The sequence below is a fragment of the Falco peregrinus genome, chromosome 7, assembly GCF_023634155.1.
Source record: "Falco peregrinus isolate bFalPer1 chromosome 7, bFalPer1.pri, whole genome shotgun sequence".
Taxonomy (NCBI): domain Eukaryota; kingdom Metazoa; phylum Chordata; class Aves; order Falconiformes; family Falconidae; genus Falco; species Falco peregrinus.
The window spans coordinates 74232631-74247882 of NC_073727.1; the positions used below are offsets into that span (position 1 = coordinate 74232631).

At 49.4% G+C, this 15252-nt stretch overlaps 1 protein-coding gene across 1 annotated transcript; it reads left to right on the plus strand.

Moving 5' to 3' along the window:
* The first annotated feature begins 5152 nt into the window (after positions 1 to 5152).
* BAG2 (BAG cochaperone 2) lies at positions 5153 to 12925 on the plus strand. The gene is made up of 3 exons (XM_055810606.1): positions 5153 to 5449; positions 11001 to 11110; positions 12123 to 12925. The coding sequence occupies exons 1-3, from the start codon at positions 5289 to 5291 to the stop codon at positions 12521 to 12523; spliced, it is 672 nt and encodes a 223-aa protein (XP_055666581.1). The 5' UTR covers positions 5153 to 5288; the 3' UTR covers positions 12524 to 12925.
* Positions 12926 to 15252: the final 2327 nt, after the last annotated feature.

Genomic DNA, 15252 nt, shown 5'->3' on the forward strand with positions numbered 1-15252 from the left:
AATGAGACGGAAGACAATTTTTGTCCTCAAACATGTCTCAGTCCAGGTTAAAGAGGCTTTTGGGCAGGTGTTGTTCAGTGCAGACCCTGAAGCTGCTAAATCCTTTCACATGAAGAGATGTTTCAGCTTGAGAAAGTTCTTTGCTTGGCTTCAACAAATGTTTAAAACCTGGGTAGATGGTCTTCTCCAGAGTCTGCTATGTTAGATTTTGATAATGTCCTTTATTCCTCATAACATTCTATTCTGTCATAAATGTGAAGTTTGCTTGTACCTGATGGGCCATGACTTAACTGATTGCATTAAAAAAGAAGCCATGTGTGCATATACCTTCTCTATATTTGGAGCTCCAGTTATTAAACACGTTGTATTGGCCTCCTCATCTGCTTACCACAATAAGCAGCAAATACCAACCCCTGCTGCTATGGCTTTTTTTATAAAACAGCTAACTAGAGTTTTGTATTTTTATGTTAAAAGTAGTCTCCAGAATGCTGTCTTGAAATTTGTCCTCATCTTCTTTGGCCTCTTCTGAGGTTCTGTTAACTCCCTGAAATTTTTCTTTGCATAGTGTTCTGCCATCACAGGCTTGTGATACTTCTGTTTCCAGAAGAGCAGGGAAAATTGGATTCTTAAAATGCTGCGTGTACAGACATGTGACTTGTTACTCACCAACAATGGTACTGCGCCTTGTTCTTCAACTGGAAATGGTGTCTTGTAATTGGTTGTGCTTCAGAATTTAATGTTTCTGGCTGGGGAGTAGTGTTTAACTGGCTGAAGTTTTTGAGGTTTTCCCTGGATATGCTAAGATTTGTCTGTGTTTACAAGTAGAACTCATCTGTTAAAGGATGCTGGGCAAGCTGCTTTTACATTTGTACTAGAAGTGATTTGTCCTGCCCTTTTTAAGAGAATTTGCTTTTGTGGTGATGCTTGAGTTCACCCTTCATTAGTCTCAAGTAATCCTGTGATGCTTTCTTGTGTTTAATGAGGAAAGGGTCTAAACTCCACCTGGCTACCACCAGTTGTTCGTTTTAATGCTCTTCATTTCTTTAAGGTGCATGTATAAGTTTTACAAAACTGAAATCGTGACACGTCGAGATTGGTACAAGGCTCATCTCTTTGGGGCTTTGTGTGCCATATTCTCTTGTATCAAACAAAATCCCTCTTTTGGTCATATTCAGAGACTAGATGAGATGCCACATAAGTCAGTGCAACTGTTAAGAAAGTCACTGGAGTGCTAAAACATCATGCCTGCCTGATTTGCTTCTGAAGCTTTAATAATATTTTAAAAAAAACAATAATTTGAGATTGGCTTACTGTAAGCTACTTGCTTTGTATATGTTTTAGGGTGCTGAGTTAATTTTCTTAGCTCTTAAAGGTATACAGAAATGACCACTGCTGTTCCTATAGCAGTCACAGGATGCAAACCTTTTACTGAATCTTTACCAAATATGGTGAAGTTTATAGAGGTATGAAGTTAAGCAGTCTTCTTGCTTAAAAGGAAAATGTTCTATCATCTGCTTGTGCTGTCCTAGCAATGTTTACAATGACTGCTGTAAATTGGAAGGTGGTGAGGAAGATGGATGACGAATTGTTTCAAAATTAATTTAGAAAATTTGGCTGACATTAGCACAACGATACTTTCTGGCAATTCTTTTCAGCTAAGCAGCTTTATTAAAGTCTGCATCTGCATATTTCTCCAATGCTTCTAAATGTCTTCAAGTTTCCTGTAGAAATTCTTAATGCAAGTGGTTTTGAACTCTGTTGTAACAATCTGGGTCAAATAATATGATCAAAGATACTATAAAAGTGGATGTACGCAAGTCAGAAAAGTTAGGGAAGTGGCAAATAATACACAGTGTGCACTGGGGACAACAAAGCTCAGCGTGTGTGGAAATTTAATGTAAAGTTCCCTTTGTAAATCTGTGCAAGTTCACTTTCACTGACTGCAGTATCCTGATTTCTGAAAGTCCTTCCATTTGTGTTTTTGCCCAGAGCTCCATGCACAATCACCTGAGCATCTGCAGCTTTACAGAATTCACCGGCTCATCTACTAGGCAATTTTCCTCTTGATGAGAACGAACGGCTGCGTGCCCTGAAATGGTCTACCGGCTTTCAGATTGCTTCTGAGATAGGACTTCAGTCAGACTTACGACAGGCTTGCGACCTCGGGGCTTGCCTACAAAGTAAAATGACTGCGAGGTGCAGAGGGAAGCCCAGGGCTAGCTGTAATGGGCATTGGCAGCAACAGCAGTGAAGACACAGTAGCACAGGTTCAGCAGGGGCTAAAGCGAGGGGGCAGCCTCCTGTGACAGCAGGTACGTGTTGTGATTGAAAACACATCCTGAAACCTCACCCTAGCCCATCTTTACTGCTGCTGTTACGGTGCTGGGGAGACGGCAAACTGGCTGTGGTTGGCTGGCCCAAGCCATGGCCGCATCCTTCTGCTGCGCATGGAAACTCTGTTTCCATAACACTTACCTATACAGAAGGTTCTTCAAATGAAGTGCCTGTAGGTGCAGGGAGGGAAATAATCTGGCGTAGCATTTCTTGGGTGTGGGCTTCCTCTTTGATCCTATTCCATGACTGCCCATGTGTAAGTGTTAGGGTATGTGACAAGGTATGTATCAGGGTTTGGAATAAGGTGAAGCTGCAACTGAGGTGCTGTTTAGCCCTGTGACAATTGGCAGTGCTTGCGGTGTAGATCGTCCCCCTGGTTCTGGGACTTCTACAGATTCCCAGGTCTGACATCTGATGTAAGTTGCTCTTTCTGCTACCTCAAGGGACCTTGCGTGTGTCAATGAGACTCTTCTGCATGTTGCTCTGTTTTGCAAGTGGCACCCATTTTTTTAATGATGATGTAGTTTAAACAAGAGACAGCCAGCGGCTTCACTTCTGATGCCATGAAATACACACTCTCTCCTCATGTTCATCTTGCTGGTGCCTACAGCCAGAGCAGGGCTGTGCAGTCCATCACGTGAACACAGCTGTGGAGAAGGTGAGGAGAGGAGGACGTGGGCATGGCAGCACTGGCAGTCCTGACCTGGCCATCACTGTTCTTCACCGCAGACCACAAGGAGGAAGATAAAAATCCATGCTTTGTTTCAGATGTGGGGGCCCTTCCTCCTCCCCATCGCCTTGTGGCCCCGAAGGACCCGATTCCTGCCTTTTGTGTCCACAAACTTCTGCCAGTTGGGTTGTGAGTCAGTTCTCTTCCTCCAGAGATATACTCCTATCTTTCCAGCCCAGCCACCTATTACGGATACGTGGTGGCAGCTGCCCCTTTACATACCTTGGTGAGAAGCAGAAGGCACAGGGGCCAATCTACCCCTCTAGAGAGCAGGAAGAGCAGTTTTCGTGGTCCTTCCAAGTTTCTGAATGGGAAAATATCCCAGGTTGCACAGGCAGTAGTACTGCGGCCTGTCCTGGAAGGCTACTTACGCTTTTACATCTGCTCTGGTTCCATGGTTTGCGCTATTTGCGCTTCTAGGGTAAAACGCCGGTTTGCTGTTGCAGAGGCTAAGTCATAGGTGACATGTTTGGATGCAGCGACAGCTGTTCTGTGCCTGTGTTTCACTGCAGCTTCTATCGGTGTGGAATTAAAGCCCCGTGCAAGAAAAAAACGTTCATAGCTGTTCAGCTATTGTAGATGGGGCTTAAAAAGCAGGTATCAATTGTTACTTACCAAATTGGCAGGGGAAGAATAGAAGGATCCTAGGAAATAAAATGCTTGCGAAGTGTGTATCGTGGCTACAAGTGGTTTCTCTTCAGGCTGGGAAGCGTTTTTTAATTATCTCCTACAAAGACTGTAGAGAAATAGACGGAACAATTGTTCCGATGAAATTATTTCCATGAACTCACAGGCAACAAGACTTATCCAACTACACGGAACAAGAATACTCAGGCAATTAATTTAACGAGAGCGCTTGGGACATGATATCATTCTCAATGGATGAGCCTGTGAAAACAGCTATTTTGAATCACAGCGGGATAAGCATACAAAACAGTCTCCCTATGCAACAACACCCCTCCTCGCTCGGTGCCAAAAATTGGTCTGTTTGAGCCATTTGCCCAAACCTGGACTTCTGGGATAAGCAAATTCCTTTTTAACTACTCACAGCTGTGGCAAGTAAAGCCTACGTGTGACTTGAAGTGTTGGAACCAACGCTCCCAGCAGGAGCCTGAAGTACGAGGGTGCTCCTGAGGGGGAAGGGACCATATTCTACAGCCAAATGCCATCCCAGAACAAGTCGTTACTAGCTGCAGGTCCACTGCCTTGGCTACTGTAAAACAGATACTCTTTTTTTTTTCTGGCGTAGCAAGAGAACATTAACCACTTTCCAGTAAGCCTTTTCGTGTCATCCTGGACGGTAACAGCTGGGCACTCACGGTTGGCACCGGGACGATGCGCTGTCGGTGGCAGCACCGCGAGCGCCTTGTGTTTGGAACGCCGGTCAGGCTCCGCTTGCGGCGGGGGCTGCTCCGCTTCGCTGTTTCCCAGCTTTTCTCTCCCCTCCGACAGGCGGCTGGAGCCTTCCAGCCTTTCTTGGTTTCGTCCTCCCTTGTCTTGCCCTTTCTTGTGTTTCCCAGAGGCAGCAGCCGGGTGGCGGGGGCTCGTTGCCTGTAACGGGAGGGCGAACCCAGGGGCCGGCCCCGGGCGGCTGCGCCCCGCAGGGCGGTAAGGCGGTGTCGGGGCCCCGTTACCGCTCCCTCAGCTGCTGCTTCGGCGGGAGGCGCGGGCTGCCGGGCCCGGGTGCTCGTGTCACGGGGGGGCTGGGGTCAGGCGCGGGGCAGCCGGGGGTCCCGCCGCGCCGCCAGCAGCTCTCGGGGGGGAGCGGGGGCGCCCCCCGGCAGGGTGCGGGCGGCCGGGCAGCGGGGTGCGCCGCGAGGCGTCGGGAACAACGGGGAGCGCCTGTCCCCCTGCGGCCTGACCCCCCGGGGGGCCGCCGGCGCGGCCGGCTGGCGGGCGAGCTCCCTGCCGTACCCAGCGCCGCCGCCGCAGGGCGAGCGGTCCCGCCGGGCCGCCCCGCAGCCGGCCGGGGGCAGCCACGCCGGGGGGCGGGGGGCGCGGGCGGGGGGCGGCCGGGCGGGGGCGGGGGGCGGCCCGGCGCGCTGCGTGAGGCGGCACCCGCGGGCCGCGGCGCGGGGGCGGGGTGTCCGCGGGGGCAGGCGGCGGGGCGGGCGCCTTCTTTGGCCATGAGCGAGGTGCCGGCATTCGGCCGCCGCCGTCGCCTGCGGGACGCGGGGAGGGAGCGGCCGCAGCGCGGATCCGCCGGCGGCAGCAGGCGGGTGCTATGGCCCAGGCCAAGATCAGCGCCAAGGCCAGCGAGGGGGCGCAGCAGCAGCAGCAGCAGTCGCAGTCCGGCGGGCAGCTTCGAGGCCGCTTCTACCGCTCCACCTCCATGGCGGACCGCTCGAGCCGCCTGCTCGAGAACCTGGACCAGCTGGAGCTCAGGTGGGGCCCCGGCGGGCGGCGGCACCGCTGCGGCCGGGCCGGCGCCGGGCCGAGGCGGGCAGGGGGCGGCGAGGCCGGGCGGCGCCGGGCCGGGGCAGCCGCCGAGTCCCCGGCCCCTCGCAGCGGCCCGGCGGGAGGGGAGCGGGGCGGCGGCGCGGGGCTTCCCGGGGCGGCCGGGGGAGCAGCAGCCCCCTTCGGCGGGGTCGCCCTCGACAGCGGCCGCGGTGCCGCGGCCGGGCTGCGTGTGCGTGTGCGTGTGCGCGGCCGCCGCGCTGCGGGAGCGGGTGCGCGTGCACACGGGCTCCCCGAGGAGGCGCGGGACCCCTCGCCGTGCCCGCGCCCGCGCCCGCCGTGCCCGCGCTGCGGGCGGGTGCCGCGCAGGGAGGCGCGGGGGGACACGGCGGTGCCGCCCGGGCTCCGCGGCGCTGCGGGGCTGGGTACCGGCGTGTGGGGCTGCGGGGCCGCCCGGCCTCCCCTCGCGCCGCCGGCCCGGCTGCGGGGTCGGTACCCGCGCGCGGCGCCCCCTGCGCCCCGGGCCGTGACGAGCCGCGTCCCTGTGACGCGAGCGGCGCTGCCTCCCGCAGCTCGGCTGCGATTTTGCGAAGTCGCTGCTGCGGACACAGCGCGTGTCTCAGCGTTGTGCCAAGCCACGTCCTGCCAGGACGCGTCCTGCCCGCTCCTGCCGCTTGTCGTTCCCCACATAATCCCATGTGATTTTCCCCCCCCCCGCTTCAGCAGCACGAGAGGCAGCTCCCTGCCCTTGATCGCCTCCCTCGGCCTCTCGGCTCTGCCTCGTTACGCGGCGCCCTGAGGCGGACGGGTGCGCAGGCTGCCGCGGCCGTACCACCCATTCACCTGCGCTACAGCTGCACATCGATCAGCGGCTTTCACAGAGCCGCCCGGAACGTTCCTAGTCATTAAAAGAGCTCTGTGGGATACAGGAGTCGCCTTTTCCCCTTTCTGCTTGCTTTACTTTGCATTATTCAGGAGTGGACTTTATGTGCTCTTGTAATTAGCCTTTCCCTTAGTTTGATTAAGTCTCCTTGAAGTCCTTCGCAGACTTCTCTGAATTTGACTAAACAAAATCGCTGTCTGCAAACAAGTCTCGCTGCTCACATCCAGGTCTAGCGCATGAGTATATAATCACAAAATGAGCATCAGAATATGCAAAAATGCGTTCTAAATTTGCTGAGCGACTCTTGAAATAAAGCAGACGGTTTGGTTAACCAGAAATTAAGCCGCAAATTAAACTTCCCGGTTTGCTCTGGGTCTTTCAAACAGGCATAATTCTAAATGCGGAACAGTTAGGAAAAGAGTCGAACTACTTTAATCAAAGTCACTCAAGTCCTGGATTTTTTTCCATGCATAGCTAATTGGCCTCGTTTCAAAGTAATTTGAATGGCAGGAGGAAGAGCTTCCACACTTCTTCTCCAGCTGGTTTAGTTTGGTTAGAGACTCTTGAGACATTGCTTGTAAATATAATAAGTGAAAATTTGTCAGTGAACTACAGCCTTTAATTAACCCCCTCGACAGTCCTCAGTTCTCCAGTTGCTTAAGGTCGGCTGAACCTCGAGGCAGCCCTCGTCCCTTCGGGAATGCTCTGGATGGAACAGCCTTCCCTTTTCTGCCTTCTCTTCTACCACCGGAGATGCTTTTCTGACAGTAACGGGGTATTTTTGTACCTCCCTGCTGAGTATTTGCAGATGGACTTTCTTTTGTAGGGAAAGCGAGCGGGAAGGGGGGATTAATTTGGCTGCCAGGGAGCGAGCCCCGGCGGGGGTGGCAGTGGGGGCAGGTGGCACGTTTGTCCCTTGTAAGGGCTTGGACTTTCATGTTGCCCTGACTGTCTGTGAGTGCCAGGATGTCTTGGGAGCAGCTGGAAGCGGGACCAGAGTCTCTGTTTATGAGTCACCGTGTTCTGGTGGTTGTGTGAAGTGAACATGCAGTCCTAGGTGTAATGATAGATGAGGTAATTCGGGCTTTTTTTGTCATCTCAATTTTTTGTACCTTTTCTCCTGTCGTCCTTCAGAACAACCGTATCCTGCCACCCCACCCCACCCCTCGTTTGTATGTTCATGGAACTGCTCACCTGAAAGCAAAAACTCAGTTTAAGCAGCTGAGGATGCCAGGGTGAAACCCCCTGCCTTGTCTCCATCCAGCGTGCTCAGCTCCGTTTCAGGAAAAAAGCCACACCATCTTCAGATGTTTCTTGTTTCCTTTGAAAACTTACCTGCACCTCCAGCGTGCAAGCTTTAATGGTGAGCTGTTTAAGTCAGTCCGTAGTTTAAAGGCCGGAGTTATTGCAGCTGTCGTAAGAAAGCGGGTATCGAGTTTCTCATCTGGAAACAAAAGCGTAGGCTGGTCCACCTGTTCCTCGGGGGAATGCTCTGCTCATGCACGTGGTATGTAGGAAAGAAAGGCACAGCCTTGCTAATCCCTGTCCGACAGGGGACAATCAGAAGTAAGGAATGTTTTTTTAGTTTTAGGTAATGGATGGAATATTTAGTTGATGGTCAGAGCGACACATACACTCAAAGTAGAACGACTGGATGCTGTGGTGGGTATCTCGCCTCGGTAAAGCCTCGCCAGCGTGTTCTCTGGAGCACTGACTTTTCCTGAGGCTGGTGTGAGTGGTTTCCCCGGGTTTTGGATTTCTACCCCTAAACTGCTGTTGAAATGATCCTATCCCGTTGTTTTGACCTCCGTGTGGTCCAGGTCCCTAGCAGTGACAGCTGGCCCTTTCCTCCACTCCCTTGTCTTGCCTTTCCCAGGCCATTTCCCCCATCTTCTGTTCAAGTGTGTAACTCCTGCTGGCTGGTGGGTGCCTGAGGTGCTACCTGTGCTGCCGGTGTGCTGCGTTACCACCCTGTGCCTCCACCCTGCCCTTGAGAGGTCTCTGAAACCCGAGTTTATTTTTTAGGAATTTTTTCGAATGGATAGCAGAGGGGCGTGGGAGTCCTGACGTGCTGCTCCCTTGTCCCTCTGCCCCAGTGGCAGGAGCTCCTGCGCCTCCCTCACATGCTGCTGCACAGTGCCGGGGCGGGTGCTCATTGTGAGTGCCGTTTGTGGAAGCAAACACACTAAAATTTAGATTCCAGTGGATTTTGGTTGTGTGGCATTCACTATTGCAGTTGAAAAAGTGGTTAAAATAATTCCCAAGAAGCAGTTATTGCTAATAAGATCGTTCTCAAGATTTGGTTATATGACTTTCGGTCAAATAATGTCAATCAAAGTTCTAGTTGGTGAATCGGGGCGGGGGCGGTAGGGTTGCAGTATACAATCCCTGATGCTGATCACTTGGCTTTTAGGTCCTACCTCACATACCAGTAGCTGGCCGCTGGCAGCGGTGATGTTTTAGGCACTCTCTGGAATTGCACCAATTCGGGGTGCATCTCTGCAATGCAGTTTTTCCACATTCTTCAGAGGACCCAGCAAAGCTTGGGGAAATCACAGATTGATCCACCTCCTGAAGGCAGACCTTTCAGTTTCAAGTCTGTACAATGATATATCAAATCGGATTTTAAAATGCTATTAAAGTTGAAATTATGCACTTCCAAACTTTAATTTTAAGCTTTCCAGAGACCACAATGTGTTTTTTAAATTGTGAAAATACAAGGTTTTTAAAAAGGCATGGTGAGGCATTTATGAAAATATTGCTAGACTTCCTAAATTACAAAGTGCAGACATCTGAATTATGAAATGACTCCACCTGCCTCATTGCTCTTCCTAACCAGTCCAAAATAATAATTAAAACTATTCGCTCTTGGCAAGAATTTGCATTGCATTAACTTTTCCCACTCCTCCTCAGAATGAACATTAAAGGCAGGGCCTGAAGCTTGTGCTTTCACTGACTAAATTAGGCTAAATATTTCATAAAACAGAACCATTCCGTGAGCAGGCTGTATGTGAAGAGGGGCTATTTATATCCTCAGATGCTCCTGTTCTTTTGCCTTCCTTCGCCCTCTTTTATTGCTGTTTTTCCAACGTTGCCAGCCCTCAGCCAGCCTTTGAGGAAGGAGCGGCAGCTCTGTACCTTTCTCAAGACAGGCCCTCATCTGTGGAAGCGGTCATGAGCCATCACGGTTTAGGGGCAGCATCCAGTAACGCTGAAGAGTGCAAAGCATCGAAGAGACCTAACGAGGTTTTTAGTTTTTCTGCCCCTTTTCTGGACAGGTTTAATAAACATTTCAGGATAGATGGATTCCTGTGCTGCTTACAGCAGCCAGACCTCCCCAGCTGTGCATTGAAAGCATCTGAAACCATCAGCCAGGTTCACGTGATGCTCTTGCTTTTCTGTGGGGTCTGGGAGTGCAGAATTGATATTTTTGGCACAACTCTTGAGCCAGTTGCAGCTCGGCAAGTCCTCTGCGAGCCCCTGCCTTCGAGCCTCCAGGGCAGAGCCAAGGGAGAGGGACGTTTCCCCTATGTTCCAGGTCTCCAGAGACGGTTCCCAGATGTGCTTTTCCATTATTACCTGGCAGGATGCAAAAGCTCCCTCCTTAAATCCACGGTGGGGAGTAAGACGTGAATTAAGGAACTGGACTCGGATTTCTAGCGTGGCGTTTTCACGTTGCCTATGGCCGGATGGGTCCGGACCCCCGCAAGGCTGTGGGCACACACCTCGCAGCTTACCAAGACCGAAACGTTACCGGGGAGAGCGGTTTCTGAGGGGCTTCCCTCCTGCCCTCACCGCACCACGCGGGAGTTTCAGCGCAGGGAACAGGACTGGAGCGGGGGGGTCTTGTTTTGGGAAGGAACCGAGTTTCGTGCTTCCCAGCAAGCCCCGAACTAGGAGTTGCTCCCACAGAAGCTTCTTCCCGGTGTGAGTCACGGTGACCATCGCTCCGTGGAAAACGCCAGTGACTGTGGGGACAGGCAGTCCAGAATCTTGTCCAAGCGAGCAGGGCATGCCACTTGGTGGGGAAGCCCTTGTCACGTTAATAAAAGCGTGTGAGCTTTGTCCCCCTTACCTGTTTTTCTCCCTCGTTAAAAGGGTCATTTGGCTACAAGGTGGCATTAGGAGTTTTCTGGAGCGTCTGTGGCTTTGTAGGTGGGTTGTAGGGGTTCTGCACTGCTGGCCTGGGGGTGGCGGGGGAGCCAGGCCCCCTTGCTGCCTTCATCCCTGCAGCTGCAACCATCACCCCCAAGGTCCCTGATGGGGACTCGTCCCTCTCCCTGCGAGTTAAGCAGCTGATAATAATTGCCAATTAGCTACGGGACTTCTGCTGCTGGGCTCTAGTACCGACAGGCTCTGGATACCCGGACTAACTGCGGCATAGGATGGCACAGCACTGCCGGTAAAATAGAAGATTTAAGTTTGATCAAATCACTGTTGTTTTGGGTTTTTGTCCCTCTGTCTGTTCGTTATATCGAGTCTTGAAAAGTGAAGTTAAGATACAGGAGAAGGTAATGAAATCAGAGTCTGACTCATGGATAATTAAGAGCTGACTGTACTTTGTAAGCTGAAGTTTAAAAGAACAGTTCTTGGCAGCTATATAGGTGCACAGCTATTCTATTATTTAAACGTTTTGTTTGGTTCAACCATGTTCAGGGTAGAGGCTTTCCGTGACGCAGCATCTGCTATGGAACAAGAGAAAGAAATCCTGCTAGAAATGATCCACAATATACAGAACAGCCAGGACATGAGGCACATCAGCGAAGGTGAGAAGCTGCTTTGCCATACCCTTCCAACTGACCCAAAGCCAAAACAGCCTGCACCTTGGGGAGCAGCTGTGTTTGATCGCTCGCTGCTGGTGAAGGTACGGGCGCTGGAGCCAGCTCAGGCCACTGAAGGGCTGACAGTTACCCTGGGATCCCCTTTTTCTTGACTGTGTAAATCCACGTACTGTTCAGATGGATGGTCTCGCATGGATGCCACCACTGTGTATGACAGGACCCACATTCCGTTCGCTGATCGCTTTTCAAAATCGGGGTCAATATTGCTCAGCTGAGGGAGAGAAGTTGACAATGATGATTAAATATAGTGGAAAAACCAGCATTTTAATGGTTTTGACTACTGGACAGGCACGAGTGCTACAAAGCGTACAGCTTGTAAGAACCTGATGATTGTTGTCATGGTTGTTTGATACACGGCTTTAAATATAGTCCCTAAATCTGTACGTTTTACATTAGGTCCTTTAAATTGCTGGTTTATTGGCTTTTCAAGAACCTACATGTCAAATATGTTGCGTCTGTATTTTAGGAAAAAACTTAAGTTTCCAGAAAATAGAAAAACAGTTTTTTTCGTGCCCCCTAATTGCATCTGGTAGTCAGAAATCAGTTTTCTCTTTATGGCCTTTAGGGGTACTGTCTAAATCTCTCTCACAGGGGCACAGAAGGTCCTTAACGTGCCAGTTCTGTTCACAGATAATGTTTCCTGATCATATTGTATGCTTCGCTTTAACGTGACACAGCGAGCATTGTGTCAGCAGTGGAAAAGCATCGCTTACATTTTTGGTCGAGCTTAATGCCTCATCTCTAATCAGAAGATCCTGTGAATTAAGGAGGACTTAGGCAAATGCAAAAAAAATACTGCCTGGCCCCTGGAAATCTTGTTGATTGCCACCCAACCTTGTTTATTGCTAAGTTATGGCAGTGCAATTGTCTTGATGATGTTATTTGCACAGGGAAGCATTCACCCGTAACCTAGAATGCTTTATTGTTTTTGATTTAGGTGAGAGAGAAGAACTTAATTTGACTGCAAATCGCCTGATGGGCCGAACCCTTACTGTGGAGGTTTCCGTAGAAACCATCCGAAATGCCCAGCAGCAGGAATCCCTACTGCATGCCACTAAGATGATCGATGAAATTGTCAATAAACTTCTAGATGATCTGGAAGACGCCAAAATCCGCTTAATGTCGCTGTACGGTGCGTGCACATCTGATGTGCCAGCAGGACCCATCGATCAGAAATTTCAGTCTGTGGTAATTGGATGTGCCATTGAGGATCAGAAGAAAATCAAAAGGCGGCTAGAGACTCTGCTCAGAAACTTAGAAAATTCTGAAAAGTCAATCACGTTGTTGGAGCATCAGAAATCATCTGTTCGACAGTCTTGCAACAGCAAACAGGATTAAACCATCTTTCTGGCTACTTCTGGCAAATTGCAGGATGAGCAAATCGCCATAAAAAGCACACGCGTACATATGCACGCACAGGCACCAAGTATCTCTGATTGCGAGGTGCGAGCGTTTAATGGGTTTTGGTAGCATTGGTGTTTTCTTTTGGCAAGAAAGAATGCTATCAGTTGTCCTGTAGAGTCGATATCGCTCTATTGCAAATTGTAACTCTGCTTCTGCTGAACTGTCAGAAACCATCAAAATCTAGCCTTTCCTCCATTCTCCTGGGATTTTTTTAAAACTAAAGTTGTTTTGTCATATCATGAGATTTCGGCTTTTCTCTGCTGTATACATAGTGTGTGAACCAGACTTTTGGGAACAAAAGACAAATCATGGCAATAAATCAGAAACTTTAATAAACTGTTCTATGTTTTTTTCATAAACAACACACTGTCCTATTCATTACCATTTATTATTGGAATAATTTGGGATTATTCGTAAGTAGATAACAATACTTTCAAGAGACAGTTTGTACCCAAGGAGAAGCAACACATCCATCCAAAGGTCCCAACCAGGGCTAGAAAGGGGCTCCGGCTCTCACAATATACCTTGAGGTGACCCATCCTGCCTCCCACTATCTAGCTGTAGTTTGAGGTTGCTGCGTGGTTTTTTTAGAAGCTAAAGGGGAATTGTATTCTATCAGCTGCTACTCTGCAAATTTGTTTTGCATCATCGACTGTGAAGCCACAGATCAAACGGCTGAATTCTCTACAGGCAGATGCTGTATTTGTTTCTTGTGTAGGATGGTAATTCTTACACTTGGCGTTAACTTACTTTTCAGGTGAGTGGTTTTTTCTTTTTTTCTTTTCTTTTTTTTCCTTCCACCCTCTCACACTCTGTAATTTCTGTTCATCATGGCCATGCTCTGGGGCTCAAAAGGTGCAGATCTTAGGGTAAGCCTGGAATTTTGCGACCTGTAGCCTGTCAGTCCTGCACTATTTCCCCAGAGGGTGGTGGTCACACAAGGGGAGCAGGGGGTTCTCTGGCGCAGTGCTTGGCCTTCTGAATTTGGCTCAGATTAAAGCTCCGCTGGAGGGAGCTGGAAGATGATGCCACCAACCACAGGTTCCTCGGTGGCAGTGGGCTGCCTTGAGTGTCACAGCTGGATGCTCTTGGAGTACCAGCCCAAGGTGGGAGTTCCTTATGTAGGCTTCTGCTGCTCAGCCAAAGCTCTGGAGCGCGGTGGCTTTGAACTCCCTGTATGTGTGCAAGCAAACACTGACCGGCCCTTGGAAACCTGGGCAGCGCTGAGGTTACCATCACTGCATGTTATTCGAGAAGCGGCACTTCAGGAGAGTGCTTTCAGAACGATCAAAGTTCCAGCTTTGAGCTTGTGAAAGGTTCCTAAGAATTTGCTGAGATTAATTGTATAATTACACTTTAAAAGTAACTGGTTTGTTTTCATAAGGTTTAGATTCTTGTGAATTTTAACAAGCAAAGTAAATCCTCTGCCTACTTGAACAGCATTAAACCCTTGACAGTAATACACAGCGTGGGTTGTTCTCAGAAATCATGCTGTGAAATGTTGAACACAGCTTATTGATGCTTAGAATATTCCTTCAACATTTGGGGGGGTTAAGGCCATTATAAGCTTATTCAGGCCAGAAGTTTTTTTTTTGTTTTGTTTTTTAGATCCTCTTAATTGTACCAATAGCTAAAAGTATTTTTATAGCACTTAACAAGTGGTTTTGTTCTTGAGGACAAAATGAAGCGATCACAACCTGCATACCTACAGATGAGTTAGTAGTGTAGGTTAGACTTACTTTAAGTTACTGGTTTATTTTTTAAATTCTTCTGTTTGCCTTCCGCTTTCCTAAATCCTGTGTTACCTGACCCCCAGGAGGTCTGCAGTACAGCCACTGCTACCCTCTCCTATGCTTTAAAATTGCAGACTAACATCCCACGGCCATTAACGATCCCATAGAGCTGAACAATCTAATTTTACAACCAGTGACAAGTCTCCTTAAACGTTTCTTTCACACAGTCATACAGTAAGACACAGCATAAGACTTTTTTTTTTTTTTTTTCTTTAACTGTAGTTTCATACTGGCTATCTTAAAGTAACTCAAAATAGCTACACATAGTTGGCATCAAACACAGGATGGAAATCTACAAAAGAACAAATTAAAAGTTTTTCGCTATTTTGAAGTGCTCTGTTGTCAAAAAATCAAAACACAGTAGGCACAGCTGGGCAGACATAAGGCACCTCGGTCAAAGAATATGTAAGAAAAACCAAAGAACTTTTTGTTCCATTATCTCCCGAGCAATAAAATAGGCTGTGCTCCACTCCTCAGCATAAGCCAGGCGAACATGGGACATTTGTAAGTACGAAATGTTTTCTCGGAGAGGCCAGAAAGAACAGAGGTGTTTGCAGCGCTTACCTCTGGGGCTGGCCACGGGAGCCACGTTAAATGGCCCCCCAGCAACAGCACGTGGCCGCACAGCACATAAAACCCCCGCCCAGACAGTGACAAAGCTTCAGTCTTCACTTCATTGTAGCCAAGCTCCTCCCCGAGCTAAAAATACGTGACCATAAAACTGTGAGTCGTCTCACATTTCAAGATTTTTTTCTTGCCCGAAACATTGCTAATTAATTAATCCTTACAGGGGGGTTAAGCAAGCAAATTGTTTTTCTGTGTGTAAAGCTGCCTGCAAGAGGAAGCAGAAGTATATTACTTCCCAGATTC